This window comes from Pholis gunnellus (genome assembly GCF_910591455.1).
Source record: "Pholis gunnellus genome assembly, chromosome: 15".
NCBI lineage: Eukaryota > Metazoa > Chordata > Actinopteri > Perciformes > Pholidae > Pholis > Pholis gunnellus.
In genome coordinates, this window is record NC_136542.1 from 14356541 (window position 1) to 14381432 (window position 24892).

General features: G+C 43.7%; 2 protein-coding genes across 2 annotated transcripts; both read left to right on the top strand.

Annotated features, from left to right (window-relative positions):
- Positions 1 to 5546: 5546 nt before the first annotated feature.
- Positions 5547 to 9041, top strand: LOC306707623 (protein L-Myc-1b-like). The gene is made up of 3 exons (XM_079175144.1): positions 5547 to 5805; positions 6335 to 6957; positions 7671 to 9041. Exons 2-3 carry the CDS (start codon positions 6411 to 6413, stop codon positions 8309 to 8311), a joined length of 1188 nt encoding a protein of 395 aa, XP_079031270.1. The 5' UTR covers positions 5547 to 5805; positions 6335 to 6410; the 3' UTR covers positions 8312 to 9041.
- Positions 9042 to 19684: 10643 nt separating this feature from the next.
- Positions 19685 to 24059, top strand: LOC306707395 (cytosolic 5'-nucleotidase 1A-like; the record flags this gene model as incomplete). The annotated part of the gene is made up of 6 exons (XM_079174842.1): positions 19685 to 19807; positions 20927 to 21094; positions 21307 to 21436; positions 22610 to 22732; positions 22840 to 23024; positions 23688 to 24059. The coding sequence occupies 6 exons, from the start codon at positions 19685 to 19687 to the stop codon at positions 24057 to 24059; spliced, it is 1101 nt and encodes a 366-aa protein (XP_079030968.1).
- Positions 24060 to 24892: the final 833 nt, after the last annotated feature.

Genomic DNA, 24892 nt, shown 5'->3' on the forward strand with positions numbered 1-24892 from the left:
GTTGAATCACATCACACACAAAAACACCCACATAGTGTGATAATGTGATAAAAAAAATACAATTTTGATCAACACAGGAGTTCACGATCAATAAAACACACACCGTTGCTCAACTCAGTACACTCAGAGGTTTTGTTGCTCTGATATGATTAGTTTATGGTGGCTAATGTTAGCTAACTTTAGAGTCATATATACTGTAACTGTACTTTACTGGAGTATTTCCATTGTATCCAACTTTATAATTCTATAAACTACATCTCACAGACACATATTGTTCTTTCTTTTAACTCTATTTGTCTGTCAGCTTTATTTCATTTCCACGTTGCAATTTTTCATTCCTTCATGTCCAGTGAAAACTATGCATCTCCGAACAGGAGTCCAAAGCCTGTTTTTCCAAACAGGAAGGACAAGGCTCTTCTTTCTGAGAGTCAGAGGCACGATGTGGCCACAGGGCACAGGATCCTCAGCTCATGCAGATATTGATGGCTGATGCCCATGTTTGATAATATCACCGTATGATTTATCTCCTCATCTGCAAAGTAAGTAGTCACTTTAGCCGACAGATAAATGAAGTGGTGTAAAATCTACGAAATTCAACACATGAAAAGTAATGAAGAGATCTAATGTATTATAAAATGTAAATACTCAAGTCAAGTACCACAACATGTAACTTAAGTTCAGCATGCCACCATGGCGCCATCTACTGGACATCAAGGTAACATTAAAAAGTACTGTTCCGGAGCAAATTTGTGCTGCAACGCCTGATAAGATACAAGTCGTATTCCTCTGTGTGATATTTACATGTATTAACAGCAAGCATTATATCAAACAGTGACAATACAGAACGCTGATCTTGATGGCAGTGTTTTTAGTTACAAGGATTTTAGATACAGCGATCAAATCAGTCCCATCAGGTGTAAGGGATACAAGAAGCTGTCATTCTGTCCACGGTATTGTTTGATTAGTCTGATTATACTGGCCATCTGCAGAAGTCTGTCAGTCTTTGTGAGATCTTTTAGTCTGCCATGATCACGCGTTCAATCTTATCCTTCCCTGTTTTGGTATACTGGTGTTGGGAGTCAGGCCATTCCAGTGGCTGAATGTACATTTACTCACATACTGCACTTTAAGATACATCTGGAATACCTGCAATTACAATATTCACTTTGAGTATTCCCATTATATTCTAGTTTTGACTTCTGTTTCTCCTCATATCTGTACTTTTTGCTCCACTCCAAGTGTTTGACAGCATAGTTTGTAACCTTGCTGACTAAGATTTCACATAAAGAAACTCAAGATCATCGTATAAAATATGATGCTTTGCTATAGATTACTACTCAACAGTATAAGTATGGAAACACTTGCCCCTCCCTGAACAGCTACAACATGAAAATGCTATTTACACAAAAATACTCTATACCTGTGATAATAAAACAACACCTATATTATACCTCTGTGCTGTTCCCTGTTTTGAATGTAAGACTTTTACATGTCATGGCATACTTTGTTGTAATTCTACTTTGTTGTAATTCTACTTTGTCTTAAATAAAGCTTATGAACACCACCGCTCATCCATTCTGCTGTAATATGTGAGTACAGAGATCAGTTAATTGCACATAGCAAGCACCAGGTGGCAGCCTAACTTAGTCCATGTGTGCTGCAGTGAGGCCCTGGTTGCATTCTGTGGCTCTCCAACTGCTACACTCATGTGAGAATTTCACATAATCTACTCACTCCTTTTTAACATGTATAAAGAATGTCCCTAACGAGTTGATCTCAGTTTGTACAGCCATGTGGGATAAACATTAGGCTTTCATTAGTAAACATTGCACAAGTGTAAGAAACTAGTGTATTTATGACATGAGCATACTCCATTAACTCGGAGGTGGAGTTTCCATTTGAACATTAACTGCGATAGTTTATCATTTAATGCTAAAGAAAGGTCAGAATCCTAGATTGTAATCATATCTAATGATATTTTCTGTAACTTAGTCGAGGAGGAAAAGAAAAGACAAGTGATAACATCAACAGTAAAGGCTTGATGTAATTGCATGCTTTGCTAGATATTCATCTTTGGTGTGTGAAAGCTGTTAGCAGGTAAAGCTGGCACCCTGCTGATCACACTCTTGTGGTACTTTAGGAAGGGGGGTGTCAGAATACGGTGTGTTACATCCCTGGGGAGCAATAACACTAGTGTGAATTATTTACGTTGTCTTTCTCATCTGCATGGCTTTTCTCTGGGCTGCGGGTGACTGCTCCCACTTTTGCTGCAGATTGTCTCTTTTTAGATGGTTGGAGGAGGTGAGAGTTCAGGGTTGGGGGTTCCCGTGTCACAGAGGTCGTGGGGGGGGGGGAAGAAGGACGCCCCCTTGTATAGCACATGGAGACAATTCCACACAGTCCCCGAAATAAAAAAAAACCCATTCAAATTCCTGCACTGCATTGTGACCAATATTCTTCAGGCGGTTGAGTGGGTGTTACAGACATGAGGACTCTGCTGAGGTGGATCCCGACCCCCGCGCCCTCTTTTTACGATCCTCACACATATGCAACGATAGCAATGAAGCACAATTGCAGGTACTTGAAGTTAAGCTGGGAGATGACTTGGGGAGCAGGCTATTGTTGGTGTTAAGCATTGTTAACAAACCAACAATGTCCTTGCTGAGGAAAGGATCCCCAAGTTTTGATGAAGGAACACAAGAGAGGAGGGAGGAGGAGGAGGAGGAGGAGGAGGAGGGCCTCAACGGGGGAGGGCCTCATCTACATTTTATGGGACCAAAGATGTTTCTTTCTTCTCTTTGGCAAGGATGACATTCTCCCAACATAGCAGAGTGAGGGTTGGTCCACTGTGTAATTATAGGATGTGAAGTTACAGGATCTACAGGCTGTGATCATTGCTCTGTGGGTGAAATAACTCTTAAAGTTGGCTAGAATACGTCTCTTTTTCTTATTTTAAATTCAGAATGCAATTGAATTCAAATCCACTGATGTGCAGACATTATCATTTTTCATGTTTCCTTTACCAAGTAAAAGTCTGACGGAAATTTAAATCTCTTTTTTTTTAATGAGGGACCGTGGCCAAGAAGGCAACATTAAACTAATATTACAACAATAAATAAAAACAGGCTTAGACATGTCACAGGCTTTAAAAAAACAAAAAACGATTTCCAGTTTACAAAATGCTGGTCTAATGTAAGTCCATACTTGCATAGTTATCGTCTATAAAATATTTTCCACAGAACTTATGTGAAAAATGTGTGTTCCTGCAACTAAAAATGTAATTCTTCTTTCTAATTCTATATAATATATAATAATAATAAGCAATTGGTAGGGCAAAATCCCTTGCAGGTCACAAGTAAGCTAAGTCAAAATCAAGTCCATCTCTCAACTTTGTGTTTTTAATTTCAAATCTAAAGATTAGTATTGAAAAGAAATATGTCATTTCTTTTGTCTTTTCATGGCAGCTGGGCAGATTCCATCTGCTAAAAGAGAGATCCTGCGATACAATCAAAAGCTCCCAAACAGCTACTGTATGTATTGATTGTTTCACTGCCTTTAGTTCACTTTAACCACTCACATCACTCACAGACGCCACACAATCAGGGGAATGACCTCAGGCCTGTTGCTGACAACAGATGCCCATCACTAATCAGTGTCGTTAACTTGGCCGTGTGACCAGAGATAATGTTTTTTTTTTATCTTGTCAGCCGAGATGCTTCATCAAGGACGAGACGTGCATGCTATGGACCAAACTAATCAATATGTTAGTACGGGTGATGTCGAGGCCTCGGTTGGTGAATGATTTTGACCTGGTGGTGTCTGGTCATGAGACGTTGGTGAACTATGACCTTCTGCTCTAAAGTGAGGCTGCATTTGTTCACGCCAGACAATATAGAGACAAATCATGTGTCCACTTAATCATTGCCTTGTTCAATATGGTCATATCATGGTTCAAATAATTAAATGTTTCAGGTCGATAGGTGCACATGGGTTTTACGAGGGAGGTCTTTTCTTTGTCTGGCAGAGCTGTGATTGTGTCCTGTAAACAGGGAATTTAAGACCCAATATAATAGTGCTTGTTTACAACATTAACTTGTTTGCTGCTGAAGAGTCTGTCTCTCACTGTAAAGAAGATTACTCACTTCACCACCACCTGCAGACAGGATCTTGCCTGTTTGTGTACTCGGTGTGCTCTTTTGTGTTGAATGCAGGCCATTCAAGGATGCACTCCACCCTTCACTGTGGAACTGTTTATTGGGTTGGAATAGAATGCACCTGTGTTATGCTGGATATGGAAATTAAGGACATTGAATTCCTATTTTTTGCAATACAAATTAAAAGATAGATACTGTGAGTCAACAACATTTCACATAAATACAATGAATGAAACTGCTATCCAGCTGCTTTGTTAAAATTGACGTATTAAAAAAGTGCTGCTGGAAAAACAGGTTTGGGAATTTTTTAGACTTTGGAGATCTGTTGATTTGAACAGGATTAAGGAAAAGAGGATCATCTTTAAGCCAATGTTTGGCCTCAAGGTTAAGCCATGTCAACTTTACCTAATGATGAGGGCCACAGCTCGTCTTGCAAAGACAGCAATGAAGACGCTAGACTGGACATGACCGCTGTGTCAAAGGCTGAACGTCACTACTTTGTGGACCTCAAATGCATTTCGTGGTTATGGTGGAACATTGATTAATGTTTATTATACTGGGGGATGCAGTGGTGGAAGATGGATCCTTTACATGAGTAAAAGGTACTCATTATGCAGAAAATAGTCCCCTGGGATTTGTTAATTATTATTTCATACTATCCGGACGTTTTATTTGCCCAACCTGGTGATTATTAGTTCTCAATCAATTACTTGTTTGATCTATGAAATGTCAAAAAACAAATCACAATCTCCTAAAGCACAAGTCAACATCTTTAAATGTCTTGTCTTGTGTAATCAAAAACATTCAGCTCACTGTTACATAAGACAAAGACAAATAATCAACTGCTTGCTTCAGCTTTATACGTCATACTGCTGTAGCAGCTGAACGTGGAACTGAATGCTACTTTATATACAGACAAGTAATTGAATCTATGACATAGCTTTACATTTTATTTTTAAATTGATATTAAGTTGATCCTTGAGTACAAACGTTGTATGTAGAATATACAAAGTGATTAGCAATTAAAGCTGTCAAAGTAAATATAGTAGAGTGAAAAGTGCAATATTGTGCTTTTAAATGTAGTCGAGTAGAGTAGTAGAGTAGAAGTGCAAATGGTCACGTACAAGGGAATATAAATGTATCAGATGAAAGGAAATTACTGACAAATTAACCATATGTTCTCCTTCTACGACTACAAGGAGCAACAAATATCGATGATGAAATATGTCCGTAATTGTGACCATAATTAGTGTTGTAGGCGGGGCGGGGCTGAGCGCCTCCCCCCCCGCCTCTCATGCATATGATGGGGCTTACCCGGATCTACCGCTGCAGATATTCGCGAGGCTCCTCCCTGCACTCTTTTAGCTCCTTATAACAGGATATCTCACTGGCGCGAAAAACGCACTGTGTGGCTTTCTGGTACACATTGTGGGGCGGTCCCTGAGTCTGTTCTTTGAGCCCCCGGTTTTCCCCCTTTAAACTGCTATAAAAGTAAAGACCGCGTCCAAACAGCGCGCCGCTGTATCCAACAACAACCCGGGTCAGCTTTTATCCCTCTGATCCACGTCAACTCATTGCTCTTTGGCTGCCGAGGGATTTCCAATGCCCTGATTTTTAACCGTGGGATTTCTTTTTTTTTTGTGGAGAGCCGGTGAGTAGTTTTATTCTAGTGTCTGCCTTTTGAAAGTTTCCAGTGAGGAAAGAGAATGGCCGCCTGTGAGAGCTAACCCACGCTGTGACTGTGAAGCAGTCTACTTTTCCCCTTCGCCGGGGTTCACATGACTGTTCTGTGGAACAAAGCGCTGCCTGCATTTCAGGAAATGCAGCCACGCGCGTTACTTTTACGCAGGATAGTCCTGCAAGTCTGTAGACTAAAATCTATCGTGTAGCCTACTTAAAACAACACAAAAACGCTTGCACTGAATCATAGTTGATGCTTATATTATTATATAGTAACATTGTGTTCCTGGACAGTTTTGAGTCCACCCCTTCAAAGAGAGCATCCGCAAGATGCAATCAATTATTTACGTGGTCCCGTTTGTAGAAGGCATGCTTTTAAAGGGATGTGATATCCTAATGGCCCGTTAGATGGATACTTGAAATGTGATCATACTGGGAACTACTTTAAAAAGATCATTGCTAATCACTGTGATGTTTCCCCCCCTCCTCCCCCCCCGCAGGGTTGTGCAGGACGTTTCTCAGAGGCAGCTGGTGTCATTTGATCATTTCTGGGAATAAACTTGGTTAACTCTGGACATGGAGTTCGACTGCTACCAGCACTATTTTTTCGACGACTTCGACAGAGAGGAGGATTTTTACAAGTCGACCGCACCGAGCGAGGACATATGGAAAAAGTTCCAGCTCCTGCCCACCCCTCCCATGTCTCCCACTCGGACTCTGAGCGCCGGTGCGCTCCACTTCTCGCCGGGAGACAAGCTCAGCTGGCTGTCCAAAGTCCTGGGGCAGGACGAGGAGTGCGAGGGCCAGTTCATCCCCGATACAGGGAAGCTGTTCGGCAACCTCAGCTCCATCATCATCCAGGACTGCATGTGGAGTAGTTTCTCTGCCAGTAAGCAGCTGGAGAAGGTCAATGCGAGAGTGTCTGCTGCGGCACAGGCCGTCGCCCCCCCGGTGGCCCAGATCTCCGTGAGACCGAGCATCAAAGCGCAGTGCGTCTCTCCCGGGGGCCCGCTCGCCACCCCGGCGACGGACTGCGTCGACCCCGCGGCTGTTCTCACCTTCCCGACAAGTGGCTGCAGGAAGCCGGCGTCGTCTGGCTCCGAGTCCCGCTCTGATTCCTCTGGTAAGAAGGCAGCCATGCTCTAAATTGCCCCACCCTGCTCCTGCCTCAGGATTATATTGCCCTCTAACAATGCGTAATTTGGAACGGTGGGCTGCTGTTGCATAACTGTGGTGTGTGTGGCGCAGAGAGGTTATCAAGTACAACAGTCGGTCACTTTAAAGCTGCATTTAATTTTTGAACTCTCACGTTGATCATGCGCCACATGTTTAGCGCAGATTACACAGGCAATATTTCAAAAACCGCGCCCCCATCACTTTGCCTTGAATTACCCCCTCTCAATATCGTCCTCTGGCTCTGCATTACAATCAGAGTGCGGTAGAGGGGCGGGCTGACCTGGACCTGATGATTTATTGCTACTACACTCTCACAGCGACAGACCGTGAGAGTAACTCATTCACACTAACCAAATTAGGGAGTGCCCCCATGCCAGCAGATCTCCTCATTTAAATTGTTGATGAATGCTCAGTGTTCAAAGACAAAAGCCTGAATTCCCTGCGAGCTTTGGCATGGATGACCACTGCTGTTAACTCAGCAGCTCCTGCCCTGCCCTCCTCAGATGGAGGAGTAGGGGACGCTTTGCTGTTTCTTGTAGTCAATTTGGTTACATTTTGATTCTTCTCGACATATTTAGTAAAGGGTGGTATAGAAACATTATGCTGTTTAAAACCGGGGTTTTCTGTGTGTGTTGATGAGTTGTTCATATGTGATCACAGATGATGAAGAGGAAATCGACGTTGTCACCGTGGAGAGCAAGCAGAACCGGGTGCGGCTGGTGAACGCCAGAAAGCCGGTGACCATCACGGTCCGGGCTGACCCCTGCCCCAGACGCTTCCACATGTCCGTCCATCGGCAGCAGCACAACTACGCCGCTCGCTCCCCGGACAGTGACCCTGAGGATGACGACGATGAAGACGAGGAGGAGGAGGAGGAGGAGGGGGACGAGGAGGAGGATGATGATGAAGAGGAAGAGGAGGAGTATGCAGAAGAGCCTCCAAGCAAGCGTACCTGCACATCGTCCAGTCAGCGGTCGGGCTCTTCGTCTAGTGTCTCCCAGCCTGGCTCCCCCACTGAGAGTCCCCTAACCTCAGACGCAGAGGACATTGACCGCAGGCGGAACCACAACTTCCTTGAGCGGAAGAGGAGGAACGATCTCCGCTCCCGTTTCCTTGCCCTACGCGATCAGATCCCTGGCCTGCAGTCGGCCAAGACTCCCAAGGTGGCCATCCTGACCCACGCGACGGAGTACCTGTCGGACCTGCACACCAGGGAGAGACGGCAGCTCCAAAAGAAGAAACGCCTCAAAACCCGACAGCAGCAGCTCATCCGCAGATTAGCTGAGCTGAAGCGCTCTTGAGACGCTTTTGAAATCAACCGCCTCGTTATTCACATTCAGGAACTTTACTCTCAAGTTTTATCTGTCACTTTTGGAAAGCTACAGTTTTTCTATAACAGCCTCATGTAAATAGCCGTGACTTCTGTTTTTGGAATACATTCATATTGCTGTGGGCTTCCTATGAATTGACTCTGCTGGCCAATGAACCTGATATGCGGCGGAGGAGCAGCTAGTGTGCTGTGTTTTTCTTTGGACAGTATTTTAGTTTTGAAAAGGGGTAATGGAATTGATTTTCTAGCTATGACTAAGATATATCTTGGTATGCTGTGATGGGGAAATAAGAACTTTATTCATAGTTTGTAAGTGTGATATGTAGCCTTCAGGATGTGTGTTGGGATGGAGTGAAGTGTGAATGCCTTACTGTGTACATATGAGTGAATGAGTCCGTGTGGTTTGATGTACAAATTGTTCTGTAAATAATAGCTTATCACTCCTGGGGAAGGAGACGTGACTAAGAGTTGTCAACGAGCTTTGCTCCTCTTCATGACGTGCCGCCAGGCATCGAGGAACCTCTATTTTGTTAAGAAAGTAAGAAAAATGGGTGAAAAAATAAGTAGCACTGCTGTACTTTATATTCACATGTCACTTTGTGATTTCAATGCTTCTCCTGATTTTTTTTTGAATTTTTGTTGTTTTTTTTGAAAGCATGCTAACATTGACAGCGCCATTAAATTTTTATACCATATTTGCATACAAACATGTAGTCTTGTTTTTATTAAAATATTACGCAATGACATGCACGAAGACACAAGTTGCTGTATTCCTCCTGTTAACATTAATACATCTTAATAACATCTTGACCTTGCCATCAAAATGTGCTCTGTGCTACCGCAGCGTTGGTTATTAGTTTCAATGGCAACCCAAAAGAAACCATGCGCCAGAGTGAAATGTTGATTGAAATGTTTGAGGCGGAAGTAACAAATGGTAGATTTATCAGGCCTCACACTTATCGTAGGTAAGATCCACCACATGCTGCTGTTGTAGTGCCTCTCCAGAAAAACTATCTACAAATCAGCTGTAGATGCTAAATGAGGGCACAACATACAAGAAGTATGCAGGATTTCCTCCCCGCTGTGTCACTTTGCCGTATCTGTTGTGTAAATGCGTCTTATGCACCAGCTGCTGGTCCACAGGAGGTGAAACCCGGCCTGTCCTTGAGACTTGCCCTTGAAGAGAGAGAGAGTGTGTGTGTGTGATACTGTTGTGGATCCTCCTCTCTGCAGTGGCTGCTGCACGCCGGGCAGCTGATGTGCACTGAACTAGGTTACACTCACACACGGGTACAATCGAGTATCTTTAGAACGGTCCCCGGTGGTTTGGGTCGACTGCTACCTGGATCTGGTGCAGTTATTCACACAGGTATGCAGCACTGCTTCATTGTAAGTGGTTGTAGAATGGAAAAAGTGAAAATCTTTCTAAGTTCTTCATTGTTGGATGACAGTCACCTCTTGTCCACTTTCATAAGGCTTTCATTTGTTATATGACGGGCCTTTTACTACGCTTTGGCCTTACTCTATTGCTTTGTGGTCCATATAATTAGGGGGAAGGGGGGGGGGGGGGGGTTGTGGGCCAGTCAGATTCCTGCAGCTGTTGTTCCCCCAGAGAGCTACTTGTGTAAGTAGAGTAGAGCTGAGGGCTGTAGTAGAGATAGATTTCTTGAGTTGTTTTTTTTCTTGATTTCTGATCGATGAACAGTTGTGTTTAGCAGCAGATGCTTAGTTCAGTGTTAAACGGTAACCTGAGACTCAAATCTGACGACAGATTTTCAGTTCATAGTCCCTGTAGGATTCGTAACCCTGCGGTGGCTAAGATCCTGACACTGTCTCATATGATTTGCAGACAGGTAGTTGTGGGTACCTCCTGCTATACAGTTATGAGGGGTGCGGGTAATCAATGGAGTTCAAAATGGAGAGCATACCCACACTGGTTTTAAGTTAACAAAACTTTATTGGACTAAAAAAAGGCAACATTTGATGCAATGACCAATGTTCCTGTGAGACGCTGCTGCCCCATCGATGACCTCTCAGACGAGTCTCTGCAAGCCCTGGTGACTCAGGTTTGACTGCCAGTCGTCTGCATGTTAGATTCAAAAGCAACCATTTAAGTACAGGCTGACAGATGAGCCAGGCACACCCTGAACTCCAACCGTCTCGCACCTCACTGGCCTTTGTTGCGGCAGGGATAGCGTGGTGTTCCACCTGCCTGTGTTCACTCTCTGGGTCCCATTTTCGGCCCTGAGGGCACTATTTTCTGGCACAGTTCAATATTTCCTTTACAAAATGAGCGTTAAGTCTCATGAGGCTCAGTTGAGGGAGTTAAATGACCCCATCTAATAGATAATTGAAACTCTTTGCTTGACTTTGCTTTGACATTTAATTAAGAAATAACTAATACTTGTGCAACTAATACTCCTATTTCCTCGATAAACTGAGAACAAGTCAACCAACATATAAGGTAATGCAAACTGAGTGAACAGGTGATGAGGTCTAGTCACAGCAAACAGAATATACTGCATCAGGAAGTGAAAGCAGAAATCAGATATCAGGTCTTGGACCAGATCGGAGCGACCTGTTTGATTCATTTCCTGTTACCTTCCGAGCATGAAATTCATCTGAGGTGATGAAACACAAGAGTAGAAAATCAATTATTAATTTAATAACAGTCAAGGTTCAAAGCATTTCTCCAAAGAGATGTGCTGTTAGCGCAGTTAATGGTTCATTTCTGGGCAGTGCAGCTATCCAACACCAGCATGCACAAAACAACAACATTCAACAGTTAATCCAGTGTTTGTTTTTTTGAAAGATAAATTATCTCAACTAAAGGAGTTTAAAGATGAAGCACCCCACATTGATAGGAGCTCCGAAACGGCAGCTGCATGTGTGCTAAATTGACAGCATGAGCACTCGGTGATTATGACGCTAATATGTTTGAAAAAACTGGGTTTTCCCTGAAGGAAATAATGAGGTAACAGGATCTCTTTTTCCAGTGGGATGCTCATCTCTGTTCTACTCTGCTTTGACGGTTAACTTGCCAGACCAGACTTTCTGCTCTCAACTTCATGCAACGCCCACACTGAGCCGTGACTTCTGAAGTGCACATGTGATCACTTTCACACACATGCTCAAACTGTGACTGTGTCCTCTTTGAGCACATGTGTTATATTCTCTCACATCTGCAGGCTACATTTGTTTTCCGCAGTAAAATAAGCCTTTGAGTTCCCAAACAGCTGCAACCTGTTGCTGTCCCCTTTATTAAATATCAGGCGGATGTAAGAGGAGATCCGTTCATGGCTGCGTCATAGAGGTCTACATATTCCCAGGGTACGAGACAGAATGTGACAGCTTTACTGGTGGTCAGACAGAAGTGTGTGTGATGTGTGCGATCAGGGTGGGACTGTGGAGAATTGATGATTTGGCTGGATGGAGAGCAGCCTCTCTCCGATTTATACATCCTCCTCACACACACACACACATTTGTCCTGTCTAAAAAGCAATCTCATTAATCTTTCATTTTCTTTTTGAGCATGTGTGTGGTTACCAACACATTTCACCCAAATATGTCCAAAGAGTGAGTGTATTTAGTATGTTCTCTGCATGTGTAACCTTTGGCATATAATTGCATCACCTCAGAACAATGGCTCAACCTTGTAAACATTGGCAGAAAAACGCAAAAGCACACAACGGCTTATCTTTCGCAGGTCTCCCTGACAAGAAACACTACCAGTTATACTCGTCGCACCAGCATGTCTTGCTCCATCTAGGTCAAACGACAGTGAATCTGAAAAAGTAGTGCGATAACTATATATAACCATAAAAGCTTCTAATTGAGCAACATATGAATCTGTGTTCCTGGAAAATGGAAGGATAAACTTTCGCAACTTTTAAAACCCCACAGCTGTCACTCTGATGAATCTCTTACCTCTGCAAAAACACAGACACACAGGCACATTGAGCAACATTTCCACCATGTAAACTGGTTGTGTTCTGACTGGCCTGGCTTGTACAGCATGTATACACTGCGTGTTTACACAGTGGGGCAGAGGAGGAAACGAACCATGAGCAAACTGCACTGGTTTGTGATTCTAAGAGCATGGTTGAACTGGTTGCTTATCTCTGACCTACATGTGGCTGAATATAGGACGTACAATAGAGAGGAGGAGATATAGGTTTATGTTAGGATAACCTTATGGTCTTCTGTGTGAGAACGATCTGCAGTTGAATTGAATCATCTTCCAATAGGAGGCTTGGTTCAGAGATTTGGGACGGTTGAATGCTCCGTGGGAATCGTAGTCGGCTGGAGAGAGGAGAAGCGGACTCACTGTTATCCCTTTTTCTTACTCAACACACATCCTTCCCCTTATTCTATTTTTCAAGTGGCTGACGGTCAAGGAAGATGGGGTAAACACAAGCGGGAAAAGACACAAACAGATGCACCATGCTTGTGAGGGCACACGCACACAACTGATTGCAGGAAACTTTCCCTGGTCTTAGTCCTCCAGCTCTCTGCCTACTGACCCACATTCCAGCCTGGTTGTGTCACTGGGACTCAGCCGAGGCTGCGGCGACTACTGTCCGTCTGATCCCAATGAGGCTGTGAGCCTACCACCGAAAAAATGATTATGCTGCAAGAAATCACATTCTTTGACTCCCTGCTTTCCAGTTTATCTCCCCTTCCTGCTGTCTTCTTGCATGCCTATCTTTCTCGCTACACCCCTTGTTCCCTGACAATCCCCCTCAGACCCAGTCTGCTGGTTCTTGCCCCCCCAGCACAGGTACTTATCTCCACCATTTACTGATCTAGGTCAGTCGTCTGTGCTCAGTTCCTCTCTCTCTCTCTCTCTCTGTTGCACACCCTCCCCATCCTAAGGCCGATGTTACATAATAGTGATGATTCAGTTGGAACATGCTGTACATATTCCTCTCTCTGTGGATACATCCAGCAACAGCTGACTGGTGTCAAACCAGTGTTTTGCTTTAAACCTCAGCCAGGACAACAATTAAACCCCCTTAAAGCCAAATAATCATGCAAAGTGTTGGGAGCTCCTGTGCGGCACCTGTGTGGCCACATGTTTTGGTTTTCTTCCGAGTAGTTCCTACCTTCCTTACCCCCCTCAGCAGAGAGCTATCTGGTCTGTTGTGGGTTAGTAGCCTCTGAGACAAATTCAGCAGGGTTAGCGTGAGGCTAGGCGGCCATATCGTGTCAGCGGAGCAGGCCTTTCAACTCGCCTGTCTAATCTGGAGCTAATCCTAATCCCGTTAGTGTAAACACTGCTGCCATCTGGGCCCAGTCACACCACAGCTCTGATTATAATGAACCCATCAAAAGGTCTTCAAACCATCACACTGTGTGAGCTGTCAGTGGCTCGCGCTTAGCTCTCTGACCTGGACTTATGACACAGTCACGCTGAGGATGGACAGTCCAACAGTTGATGGGTAAACAAACAAACGCATTGCCAACACTGCAAATGGGTCAATGTTACTAAAGTAGGCAATTAGGATGGGAGACTAGAAAAAAAAAAAAGCCTCACAAGTTATGTGTAAGAGTTTGTCGACACAAACACGAGTAATCTGTTTCTATAGGGTCTTTGGCCACTGGAGACATAAGAGGGAGCATTAGCTGTGGCGATGTAACCATGGCGCTGGTTAATGGATAAGCACAAGGAGAGAGAGGGGGGGGGGGGGGCCTCAACAGTGACAGCTGTGCTACCCTCACCCAGGCAACCCCACTCACCACCACCCCTTTCTAACACATACACAAACACTGAATGGGTGAGGGTGACATGGCTTGTGAGCGAGTCACTAAAGCTGGCATTATGTTCCCAATGAGTAGCTTGCTGTTGGCTCTGATCAATAGTTATCGTTATCATTTTTCATATTGGGGATATGATGTGAAACCATTTACATGCCTAAATGCATGATTAATTGTCCATATTTCTGTGCTGACATGTCATTGTGCCATTGTTGGTCATTTCTATACTGTCTGAGTAGCCTTGGCAGGTGAGGATAAAGCCCCTCGGGTTTTTGGTTTTCTGGACTTGCTCCAGCTCTCCGTTGAGTTTGGCTTCTTCATTATGTCACCAGCAATGAAAACAAGAAAAAAAGTATTCTTGAAGCTGCTCTAAACCATATTTTGAGCTAAATAATTGATCAGATGACTGTGTGTTATGTGAAAGGGGTCGTTTTCAGTGACAAACCCTCAATCAACTAGCAACCAACTCTGCACTTCTCCTCCGCTCTGCAGAGTATGTTAGCATCTTTTAGCTCATTGTTTTGGTTCACTCTACCCGCTTTCATCAGCATCATTTCCAGGCATAGAAGGCAGCTGTTTTGAGCTAAAAAATCTCTAAAACATACTCGCCCAGCACCAGACTGCAGACAGACAAAGGTATCAACTAGCTGGTGAACACAGTGGAGCATTACACAGCTAAATAGACAAATATTTGGTCTTCAGGTGGACACAAACACAACCCCAAATTAATGATGTTTCTCCATGTCTGTTTGTTGTGTAAATAAAAAAAGGGTTAGCTTACACGTTGGCCATATTGAATAGAATTTTTTCAAAAGGATAAAACACAATAAAGCCCAAGAGCTTATTTCCATTATGGTCCTTTAGGTGTATGTTTGACTGTTGTAGTGTTTGACTGAGTATATTAGCACTATCTATACCTAACATTAATCAGGCTTTATTAACTTTATAACGATAATGATACAATGTCAATGTTCTGTTTATGGTGGCACGTTTCTTTCAGCATTGCATTGTTTATGGTCAAATTATTTAGTTTTATCTCTGCAACTCAGGTTGAAGATGCCACAGCACACATGGCAGACAGCGATTACATGGAAAAGATGTTTACGTGCCACTGCATCTTGGTACCCCAGCTTGTAAGTTTCTCAAAAGTGTGCGAAGGGCCGATCCGGGTCTCTGAAACCAAGATATGATGTGTAAATGTGCCAACACATAACCTGTTGAACTGGGATACAAGTAGATGCACTATTTGATGTAGAATCTGACATGTTCCCGAAACTGCTTTTGAATACGGTCACCTTTCCATATTTAAAAACAATGTTATGCTTTCAAAATAAAGGGGAGCAATCTAGTCAGATTTCCAAAGACATTGCGTTGATACCAAGTATCTGTGATCTCAGAAATATGTTGAAACCTGTTGCGACTGTTGGGGGTTTTATCCACCGAGTAGCAGTTTAAATCAGAGCCACTGCTGCTCTCACAGCGTTGTCTGCCAGCAGATGTTCCATTGTTTAGCTCTGCGGTATAAGGTTGCTTCAGTTGAAGTTGAGACACTTACTGCATCTTTTGAATTTAGCTCCATTGAGTGCCATCACCACCAACCCCCACCTCATTCTGCCCCCAACCCAAGCTACTCAGAGAGGGGCTTAACCCCTCCCCCAAGTCCCCTTTAACCCCCTGCAGACCTCATAGTGGCCCCACCGCGACTACAACCCCCCTCTAGATCTTCACTTTAGTGCTATTGCTCTTTGTCTCCCCCTCCGTGAGGCATCCTCCTCCCACCCCCATCAGAAGCCAATTTATTGACCAATTGCTGCAGTGTGAGACTATATAGAGTGTATTTAAATGATTATAAATTTGAATGCTAAAATGCAGATTCCCCCCCTCCCCACACACACACATACACATGCAGTGTGTTATCAGATTGTCTCTTATCTGATGGTGAATGTATAGTGCATAGACGCCTCTGTCCGTCTTGCATGGTTACAATTCCTTCTTTTCAGCCTGCGTCTGAATGTGACTGCTGTTGTAGTCAGGGCCTGAGTGACCACCACTGTGGAGCTTATGTAATAATCAGTGCCCTGCTTTCCTCTTCCCCACTATAGGCCTGTGTGTGTGTGGCAGAAAGAGAGAGAGGCTCTGTTATAAGGCCTAGGAAACACACAGGCAGCACAGACTTCCTGTTTTTGTGTTGCGCCCATTGGAGGCAGGAAGTGAGAAGAACTGCTGCTCTGCTCTTTTTGCCCTCTGATGGGTGAATTTTGCCAGACAAAAAGATGCTGGTGCTTAGTCAGCTGCCACCCACTTATTTACTTACACTACAGATCGAGGGGGGTCGGGGTGAATCTAGACAGTTGCCTCACTGAAAGCCAATAAGAACAAATCCAATGATGTCACTACTAGAAGTGCGGTGAGGCTGCTGTGAAAAGGCCTGGGAACAAACGACCTTCATATGGGTCCTCTACCGTGGTGGTGGATGATCGCCAGCCCTTAACTCGGCAAGAAAAGGGCCTCTACTTGTGTCTGGTAAAATCATACGTGTGCGGCTGTGAGTTTTAAACATGGAAAGGGTTCAAGCCAAAACTACGTAGAACCCCAGTTAGAACAAAGAATCTGGTGGTGGCAAACATGCCTGAGTGGTTGCTTTGAAGGACTGATTAAGGTTATAATAGTCATCTGCCTTGCCTCAAGCCCTCGGGCTGTGTGTTAGGGGTGGGGGCTGATAAGAGGTAGTGTGTGTGTGTGTGTGTAGGGGGGGGGGGGGGGGGGTGTCTGTTGCCCTCTTTGTTCTGGTCCACTCCAATCATGCCTGCTTTTGTCTCCACCCACAGCCTACCACTGAGAGCGAGCGAGCAGTATCTCTCAGTATCTGTCTCGCGCCAAAACGAGGGAGGGAGGGAGGCGTGTTGCTTTTTCTTCCTCTTTTCTTTGTCACTGTCCTTTTCCCCCCCCTCAAGGTACATTTAGTTTGTGTGTGACATGTGTGTCATGCACCCAGCAGGTACAGAGAAGGTGTGTAAAACCGGCCAGTGCAGTACCCCCCCCCCCCACCCCCTCTCTCTCTCTCTCTCTCTCTCTCACTCTCTCTCTCACTCTCACTATCTCTGTGCCTCTTTCTCTCCAGCATTTCCCGCCACTCCAGGGTGCATGGGGGTGGTTTTACAGCCGGTATGAAGAAAGGCTGGCTCCACTGAGCCTCGCGCCAAATGCCGGCTTTATTCAAATCAGCTCAGTGGGTGCGGCCCAACTGTCTCTATGTCCTGTTAACCCCCTCAGAGCCCCAGACTAGAAAGCAGAGACACAAAGGCAGAGAGCAACTATGGCCCACAGTTTTGCCACAGCAAGAGTAAATATATATAATGGGTGTTCCACAGATGCAGCACAATGTGGTGTTCTTATTCCTCTATGAAACAGATTAAAATCATGTTATTCGTGTACGTTTTCTTTGCTGTTTTAGAGGTTCTTTATAGACAAATGTGGTATTTCTACACTATGAGAAGCTTTATTTTGTGAAACTTCACCAAACTTCCCTTAATAAAACGGAATGTTACTCTTTCTTTGAAAATATATGGTTTATTCAAGTAAAACAATATGTTTTAGCCCGTAATAATGAATATTAACTACCACATACACACTCTAGAGAGGAGTATCACTACGCAGCTAAAATCCCAAATATAAAGCGTTTTCAAGACACAACAACTCCAGTTTTCAGATCAACTTCCTCTCTCGTACTCGCAGAGTATCTCTTTCACGTCCTCTTTGTCTGCAACGCCCAGTGCAATGAATGAAGCAGTGAAGTATTCAGGACCACACTGCAGGGCTGAGAGGTTTATCCTCTACTACGCTCTAGTGGCTGTGATCATGTAATGCAAGAAATGACTGCTTTAGACTCAACTGGGATATATTGTTCCATCTATAGAGCACAAGGTTGTTCTGTGCTCATTGTTACACAAATAAGTGTTGAGACAGTGTGCATTGTTAATTCCTAAAGATGTCAAACATGTATGATTATAATGCAAATACTTAATAGAGCAAACAGATTGCAGATCCTCGGGCTTCCACACAATAAAAGACACACGATCCCTCAGCTGTCCTCTGTCAATCGATGAAAGCTCTTTGAGTCAGGTCTCTGGAGAGCCCGGAGGAGAGTGTGTGGTCCCAAACACATTATCCCGATGGTAACAGGGGCACAATTGCAATTGCAGTCAGTTTCATGCGTGCTGCCTCTAGAAATATTGGACAGATAGGTGTAATGGACCCCTGCTGGTTTTTTATTTGATTAATTCTTGATGAATACCTGGAAAGTACAGGAAGCAACCCCATATCTACACTGAATAGTAGTGAAAAAACACCTTTTTAAAATGACTGTTGGTCACTAATGGTGTCAGCAAAGCAGCCTTTTAGCTTTTTCAGGTATATAGAGAGAATGGCTATATGTGCCCATCAGGTGTTAATTCATCTTTTGTTCCTTCCTTGCATGAATGTCTGTTCAGTATCGTCTGTAGTTGGTAAATTACCTTTTTGTTCTCATCAAATCTAACATCATTTGTTCTACGTCTATGCTCTTCAAAGACAAACCTAGACTTTCATCTTTGTGTCCTGCACCACCGGTCTGTTTCTGATTACTGCCATATCTGGAGGGCTATATATACAGTCTGGTGTCCCCGCAGCCAATCAGATCCAAGCTGTGGACATCCCAGCCAGTCTGACTCCCTGGCCGTTGCCTGGCAACTGGGACTGCTGCTCCGTCATTCGATAGATGGAAAGATCCTGCAGTGTTTTATATGGGAAGGGGCGAGAATAAATAAATGAATCATTTGATGCACGGGGGGAAGCAAATGACCCAGGATGGACTCCATTTCCCACACTGCTGAGCAGGAATATGAAACGGTAGTGTGCTATTGGGAGCTTAGAGCACATGGGACACAATGCAACATTATACAATAATAAAAAATGATCTATTGATGCATTGTATTAGAAAAACAGCTTTGCTTCTATGTTCTAGGATAACAAAATCCAACTCTCTCTTAGGAGAACTGAAGCATGAATGCATTACAAGCACCATGACACAGCAGCGTTCTGACATGTCGGCCTGATTTGTCCAATAGGGTGCATCAACCCTAAGTGTCACATACACTAAATCACATGCTCTGCTGCTGCTCCAGGAGATGGAACCCTGAAAGCGTTAAAAACGGGGAGGATGCATCATGACTTGAAGTCATCAGTGTGTGTGAGTACCGGGAGAAGGCAGAAAAAGCCAAGCACAGAAGGGCTGAACAAGGAATACAATGCGCATGATGCTTGAGATAAGAGGGAAAATTAATCTCTGCCCACCTCTCTTTTATTCTGCGACATCTCACTCTTTCTCTTCCTCCCTTCTTTAAGAGCATTTGGCCAAGCCTCTGCGGCTGCCGTCGGAGTGATCTCATCTCCTGAGTGCACCATTATGGAATTCAAATTGTGAATATGCAAGAGGACTTTGATGGGAACTCCTGCCAAAGAGAGGGAGAGAGAGACTAGATAAGAGAGCTATCAGAGCTGTAGTGTGGATCTGAGGGAGACGGGAGAGTGGTGAGCCCAAGCGGTAAGATGAGTCTAAACAACTCTCTGACCGGCAGTGGACAGGACTTGACCAGCAGCGGCAACCGAGCCCAACGGGAAGACGCAAGGACGGTGTTGAAGCCCTCCACCCCCACCAGAAAACCTAAACCAGTGAGTACAGCCTTCCGAATGCAGCGTCCACTCACAGGAGCAGCTCCTATGAGTTTCCATTCCTATGTACAGTATTAGAGTTGGTGACAGCAAAGAGGACGCTCGTTGCACATACCAGATGTGAACCGTGAAGTCAAATTCAACTTGTTGTCATCGCTTTTGGAGCGGAGTTATGTTGCTCTTACTGCCACACTTCACTACTTCGAGGCTGCTTATTTCACAGTGGCCATGACTGATCTGGCCTCTCAACTTTAGCAAAGCCTTGGTAACAGCAGGAGGGTTAATACCATGGTTTACTAGCAAGTGCTGCTTTTGAAGCCTCAGTGAAAGAAAGTTAGATGGAAATGTTGTTGGGTGAAACAGGATACAGAGGATCAGCTTCATTGTGTCTGCTAGAAACTGAACAAAGCGCACAGGGCTCTTGTTTCAGATCAGGTACATGGTTCTCCGTAAAGGCTATCGACTCGTTTGAACTTGCAGGATGTGACATTAACTTTTGGTTTAATACTCTTCAGGCAGTAGAAGTAAGTTTTCATCCCATATGTATTTCCCCCCCACGTTTCAGGCTGACATGTCTTAGTTTTTATAGATTTGTCTTGTCTTTATATCTGTAACTTCCATTACCGTAATATCTATTTCAAGTTCAGCCCACTCATAACCAATTAGAATGTAAAACGACAAAAATCTCAAAATGTGTCGTGGTTATCAGTCAAAATATGACCAAACAGTTCCAGCATATATACACAGTGTGCTATATTTTGTGTTGTCGTCCCAGCCTCCAAAGAGTTAACATGTGTCAGCCAGCCTGGTATGTGGGTCTGCGCTATCAGAGTCGTCCAGTGGAAAGTATTTCATATCACACTGTCGCCTCTATTCTGTCACATCAGCTCACTCAGTTTACCCACTGTTGACAATAAGGACTTTATTAAACAATTCCTTAATGCCGAGAACTGTTTCCAATATTCTTATGTTACTGCTCAGACTATGAATAGGCAGAAAAGTTACAACTCTGAACTTGATTGGATAACAAACACTGCTATTCAAATAAAGCAACTGTGTTTGTGAAGAACAAGTCAAATCTGGGAATAAATGAAATGTTCTTTAACTCTTATCCTCCAGCCCAAGCCGGAGAATGCCATCACCATCGGCGTGTCTGCACGAGTCCTCTTCAACATGGAGAAGGAGCAGCAAATCTACGAGCAGCAAGGCATGGAGGACTACATCAAGTATCAGGTGGATCATGAAACGCAGCCCTTCAGCCCCGGACCTGCCTTCTCCTTCGTGAAGGTCAGAGAAACAAACACATACACTCTATATCGAACCCAAAGCAGAGGGATTCCTCTGTGTCAGTGTTATGTGTTAGGTCGTGTCTCTGGAGGCGGTGAATGAGTAATAAGCTTAAAACACCAACCCACTCATACTCTAATCCGTCCCCGCTGCTGTGATATAGCATGATCTTTTTTCTTTACAGCTCGTATTTGTGTTTGTTGTGTTGCCAGGCTCTGGAGGCTGTGAACACGCAACTGAGGGAGCTTTACCCCGAGAGCGAGGAGCTCTTTGATGTTGTGCTCATGACCAACAACCACGCAAACGTCGGCCTAAGACTCATCAATACCATCAATCATCACCGTGAGTGTCCAGTGTATATCCTCATCCAGCGTCACTGGCTTTATCCTTTTAGTCGGCTCTTTAGAGCCACAATGTGAACAATGCATTCTAATTGGTGTCATGATGTTGTGCTTGTAGATAAATGAGAGAATCCGCATTCAATCTAAATTGTACCAGTTGGGGGTGCCACAGTTGAACATTTTGTGACTTTAATTCACCTGTGGACAGTCTGACCGTCTCGAAAAGGACTGCAGAGAATCTGCAAAATCCATATATTAACAACTATCTCGTTGGTGTCCAGTGAAAAATATGTCATCAATATTTGGGTATTTTTAATTAACTAAAGGATCAAGAGGTCTCATATGGGTTTTTGTACTTTTCAAGCTAAAGATTATCTGAAAAACATCTGTGGTTTTCACAGGACATCCATGAAATGACCGATTTAAGGCAGGAGTTCAACATTTTGAAATGCTTATTTGCTTTTCTTTCCATGAGTTAGATGAGAAAGTTGATACCACTCATGTCTGTACTTTAAATATGAACCTGGAGCCAGCATACGGCTATCTTAGCACAGAGAGAAACAACTAGCGTGTCTCTGTCCAAAGACATTCTGAAGTAGGTTTTATAATCTTTACCTCTGATACCGTTTTTTAGGATTTTAGGAGCATTCTTTGGACTTTCTAGTCGGAAGAAGAAACACACCTACTTTTAAACATTATGAAAGACTTGGATATCAACCAGTTTATATCCAACCAGTGGGTATATGCACACATATTGCAAATGCAGACCTTTTCAAGAAGGTGGTTGAAGGAATGAAAGAGGGAGGCTGTGTTCGCATGGTCGACAAACAAAAGGAATTTAACAAATTCACAAAATTGGAATTGAGTGGGTGGGCATCATTGTCCTTTTGTGAATCCCTGAGTGTGGACAGACTCCCTCTCAGTTTAAGGGGTCGCCTGGCAGAAAAATCTCAAGCGCTTTCCTTTCATGTCACTCCGGGTTTGCTCTTCATTTCCTCTGCTCTGCCTTCCAAAGCCACACACCACCAGCAATCAGTATTTGACATTGACAATAATCAGTTATACATGTACAAATAGGTAGTCATGTCCATGATTCTTTCACACCATTGTGATCAGTCGACTCTGAATCTTCAGTTTTATGCCCGTCTGATCTCTTAATTCTTCCTCTCTGCAGAGTTGTTCATTGAGCGCTTCTGTATGACAGGGGGGAACAGTCCCATAGGCTACTTGAAGGCCTACCACACTAACCTTTACCTGTCAGCTGATCCAGTCAAGGTTCGGGAAGCTCTGGAAGAAGGTATATTACTTAGAAGCTGTGATACTACACTAAAGAAGCAAACGTTAGTGTCTCTGCTACATGCTATGATGAATTTATACACACGTTTTTCTCCACAAAACATTTAGGAATAGCAGCAGCCACTATGTTCACCCCAGAGAAGATGGCGGAAGTGTCGGAAACTCAGCTGCGTGTCGCCTTTGATGGTGATGCCGTCCTCTTTTCTGATGAGTCTGAGCGGATTTACAAGGCCCATGGACTGGACAAGTTCTTTGAGCACGAGAAGGCACACGAGAACCAGCTTCTGGACCATGTACAGTATACACATAGTGACAAATGATCAATACGACACTTCTATTGAACATGTAGTGCATGTAATGCATTCAGCCTTGAATAGACAGGGAAAGACAAACAGGACAACAATCCAACAGAGCAAGAAACAAGCAGTCAGATGATCAGATTATCAAAAGAACCTCAACAAGAAGTGCAACTCAAAGTGAGCGCACCTGAAAAGTCTGCAACAATCCCTAATTCATCAGGAAAACGTTGTGCATGAGTAAGTACATGAGGTCAAAGATGAACAAGGCATTTGGTCTTTAAACTTGGTTCCTAATTTTATCATTTGCTTTTTCTTATTCAAACTAATTTTGTTTTAAACAGGCCCGACAGCTTATTTCTTGCCCCGTCTGACTTCTGTTAATGATGTCACCACATTTCCAGATTTCAGGAACCAACTTGGTAATAACAATGTTATTATACCAATACGAATGACAGCCAATACAATGAAAGTAAGTCCCAAGTTACTATAAAGCAGCTGACAAACTCTGCATACAGAGCACAGTGTGTTATGAACTTTGCGTTTTGGCCCAGAATCTAACGATTGCGTAGATTTGACTGCGTAATGAGCCACATATAAATATAGCAACCACCAAATGGAGGCTGTGTGCTTACTCTCTGTACCTTCTTCTTTCTGCAGGGACCGTTGAAAGGTTTCCTGGAGGCTTTAGGAAAGCTACAGAAGAAATTTTATGGCAAAGGCCAGCGCATGGACTGCCCCATCCGGACCTACTTGGTGACAGCTCGCAGCGCGGCCAGCTCTGGTACCAGAGCCCTAAAAACTCTGCGCTCATGGGGTCTGGAGATCGATGAGGCTCTCTTTCTGGCAGGGGCACCAAAGGGCCCCATGCTTGAGAAGATCCGGCCGCACATTTTCTTTGACGACCAGATGTTTCATGTTGAGGGGGCAGCAGAAATGGGGACAGTAGCGTGCCACGTGCCCTATGGGATAGCTCAGAGAGTTACCAAGAGAGAAATGAATGACAAAGAGACTTCTCCAGCACCCAAGTAGCCTGGACGTCAATGTTCAAAGGCACAGAAGACTAAAAGATCATTCAATTTGGGCCCTCAGCAACTAAGGATGTTATAACTGTGTTTAAAACCATGAGAAACGGTCCTGGAAATGGATAGGGAATGTAGTAAAGCCCAGCTGATGCAATATGACTTGTATATTAATCATGGGACTAAGCAATGGGATGTCAGGGAGTGTGTCATGACAACATTAATCAATTCTTCCATTAGCAGTTAATGACATTTCTGGGTGTTGTTTTCATCTGTTGGTTGTTACAATACCAGTTGAACGTTCTAGTAAGGGTTATCATAAACAATGTTTATAAGTTGTATCTAATGGCTTAATAACAACAATGTTTGGGTTGCTATTTTGTGAAAAATGTATTTCACTGATTGGGCCATATGATCATGTACCTTGTGGAAAAGGCAACAAAGGATCTAGACCAAAATGAACTGTTCTTAATGATTTACTAACATTAATTACAGCATTTTAACTAACTAGAGAGGATAAACACCAGTCGACCCTAGATTTGTTCTTAGCTTAGCCTGTAACTGTCCTATAAAGAATTCCAAAAGTATTCTTTATCCATTAATAAAGTCATTAGTTAAACTTATAAACCTTTATGAAGATCGCCTTATTAGAATTAGTGGCACGCAATGCCGTTTGTATTCAATAATTGTCATCAGTAATCGGACATTTACCATACCAGCAGCCTCCTGCATTGTTTTCTGTATTTCCATATATTTTTACCATCTCTATAAACATCATATTACCCTTTAGAAAGACAAAAAAAGCCATTTAAAATAGAGCATTTAAAATCAAGCAGAAGGCAT

Coding starts and splice junctions, on each gene's coding strand:
- LOC306707623 (XM_079175144.1), top strand. CDS start 6,411: ATGGAGTTCGACTGCTACCAGCACTATTTTTTCGACGACTTCGACAGA. Junction 6,958..7,670: donor GTCCCGCTCTGATTCCTCTG/GTAAGAAGGCAG, acceptor ATGTGATCACAG/ATGATGAAGAGGAAATCGAC.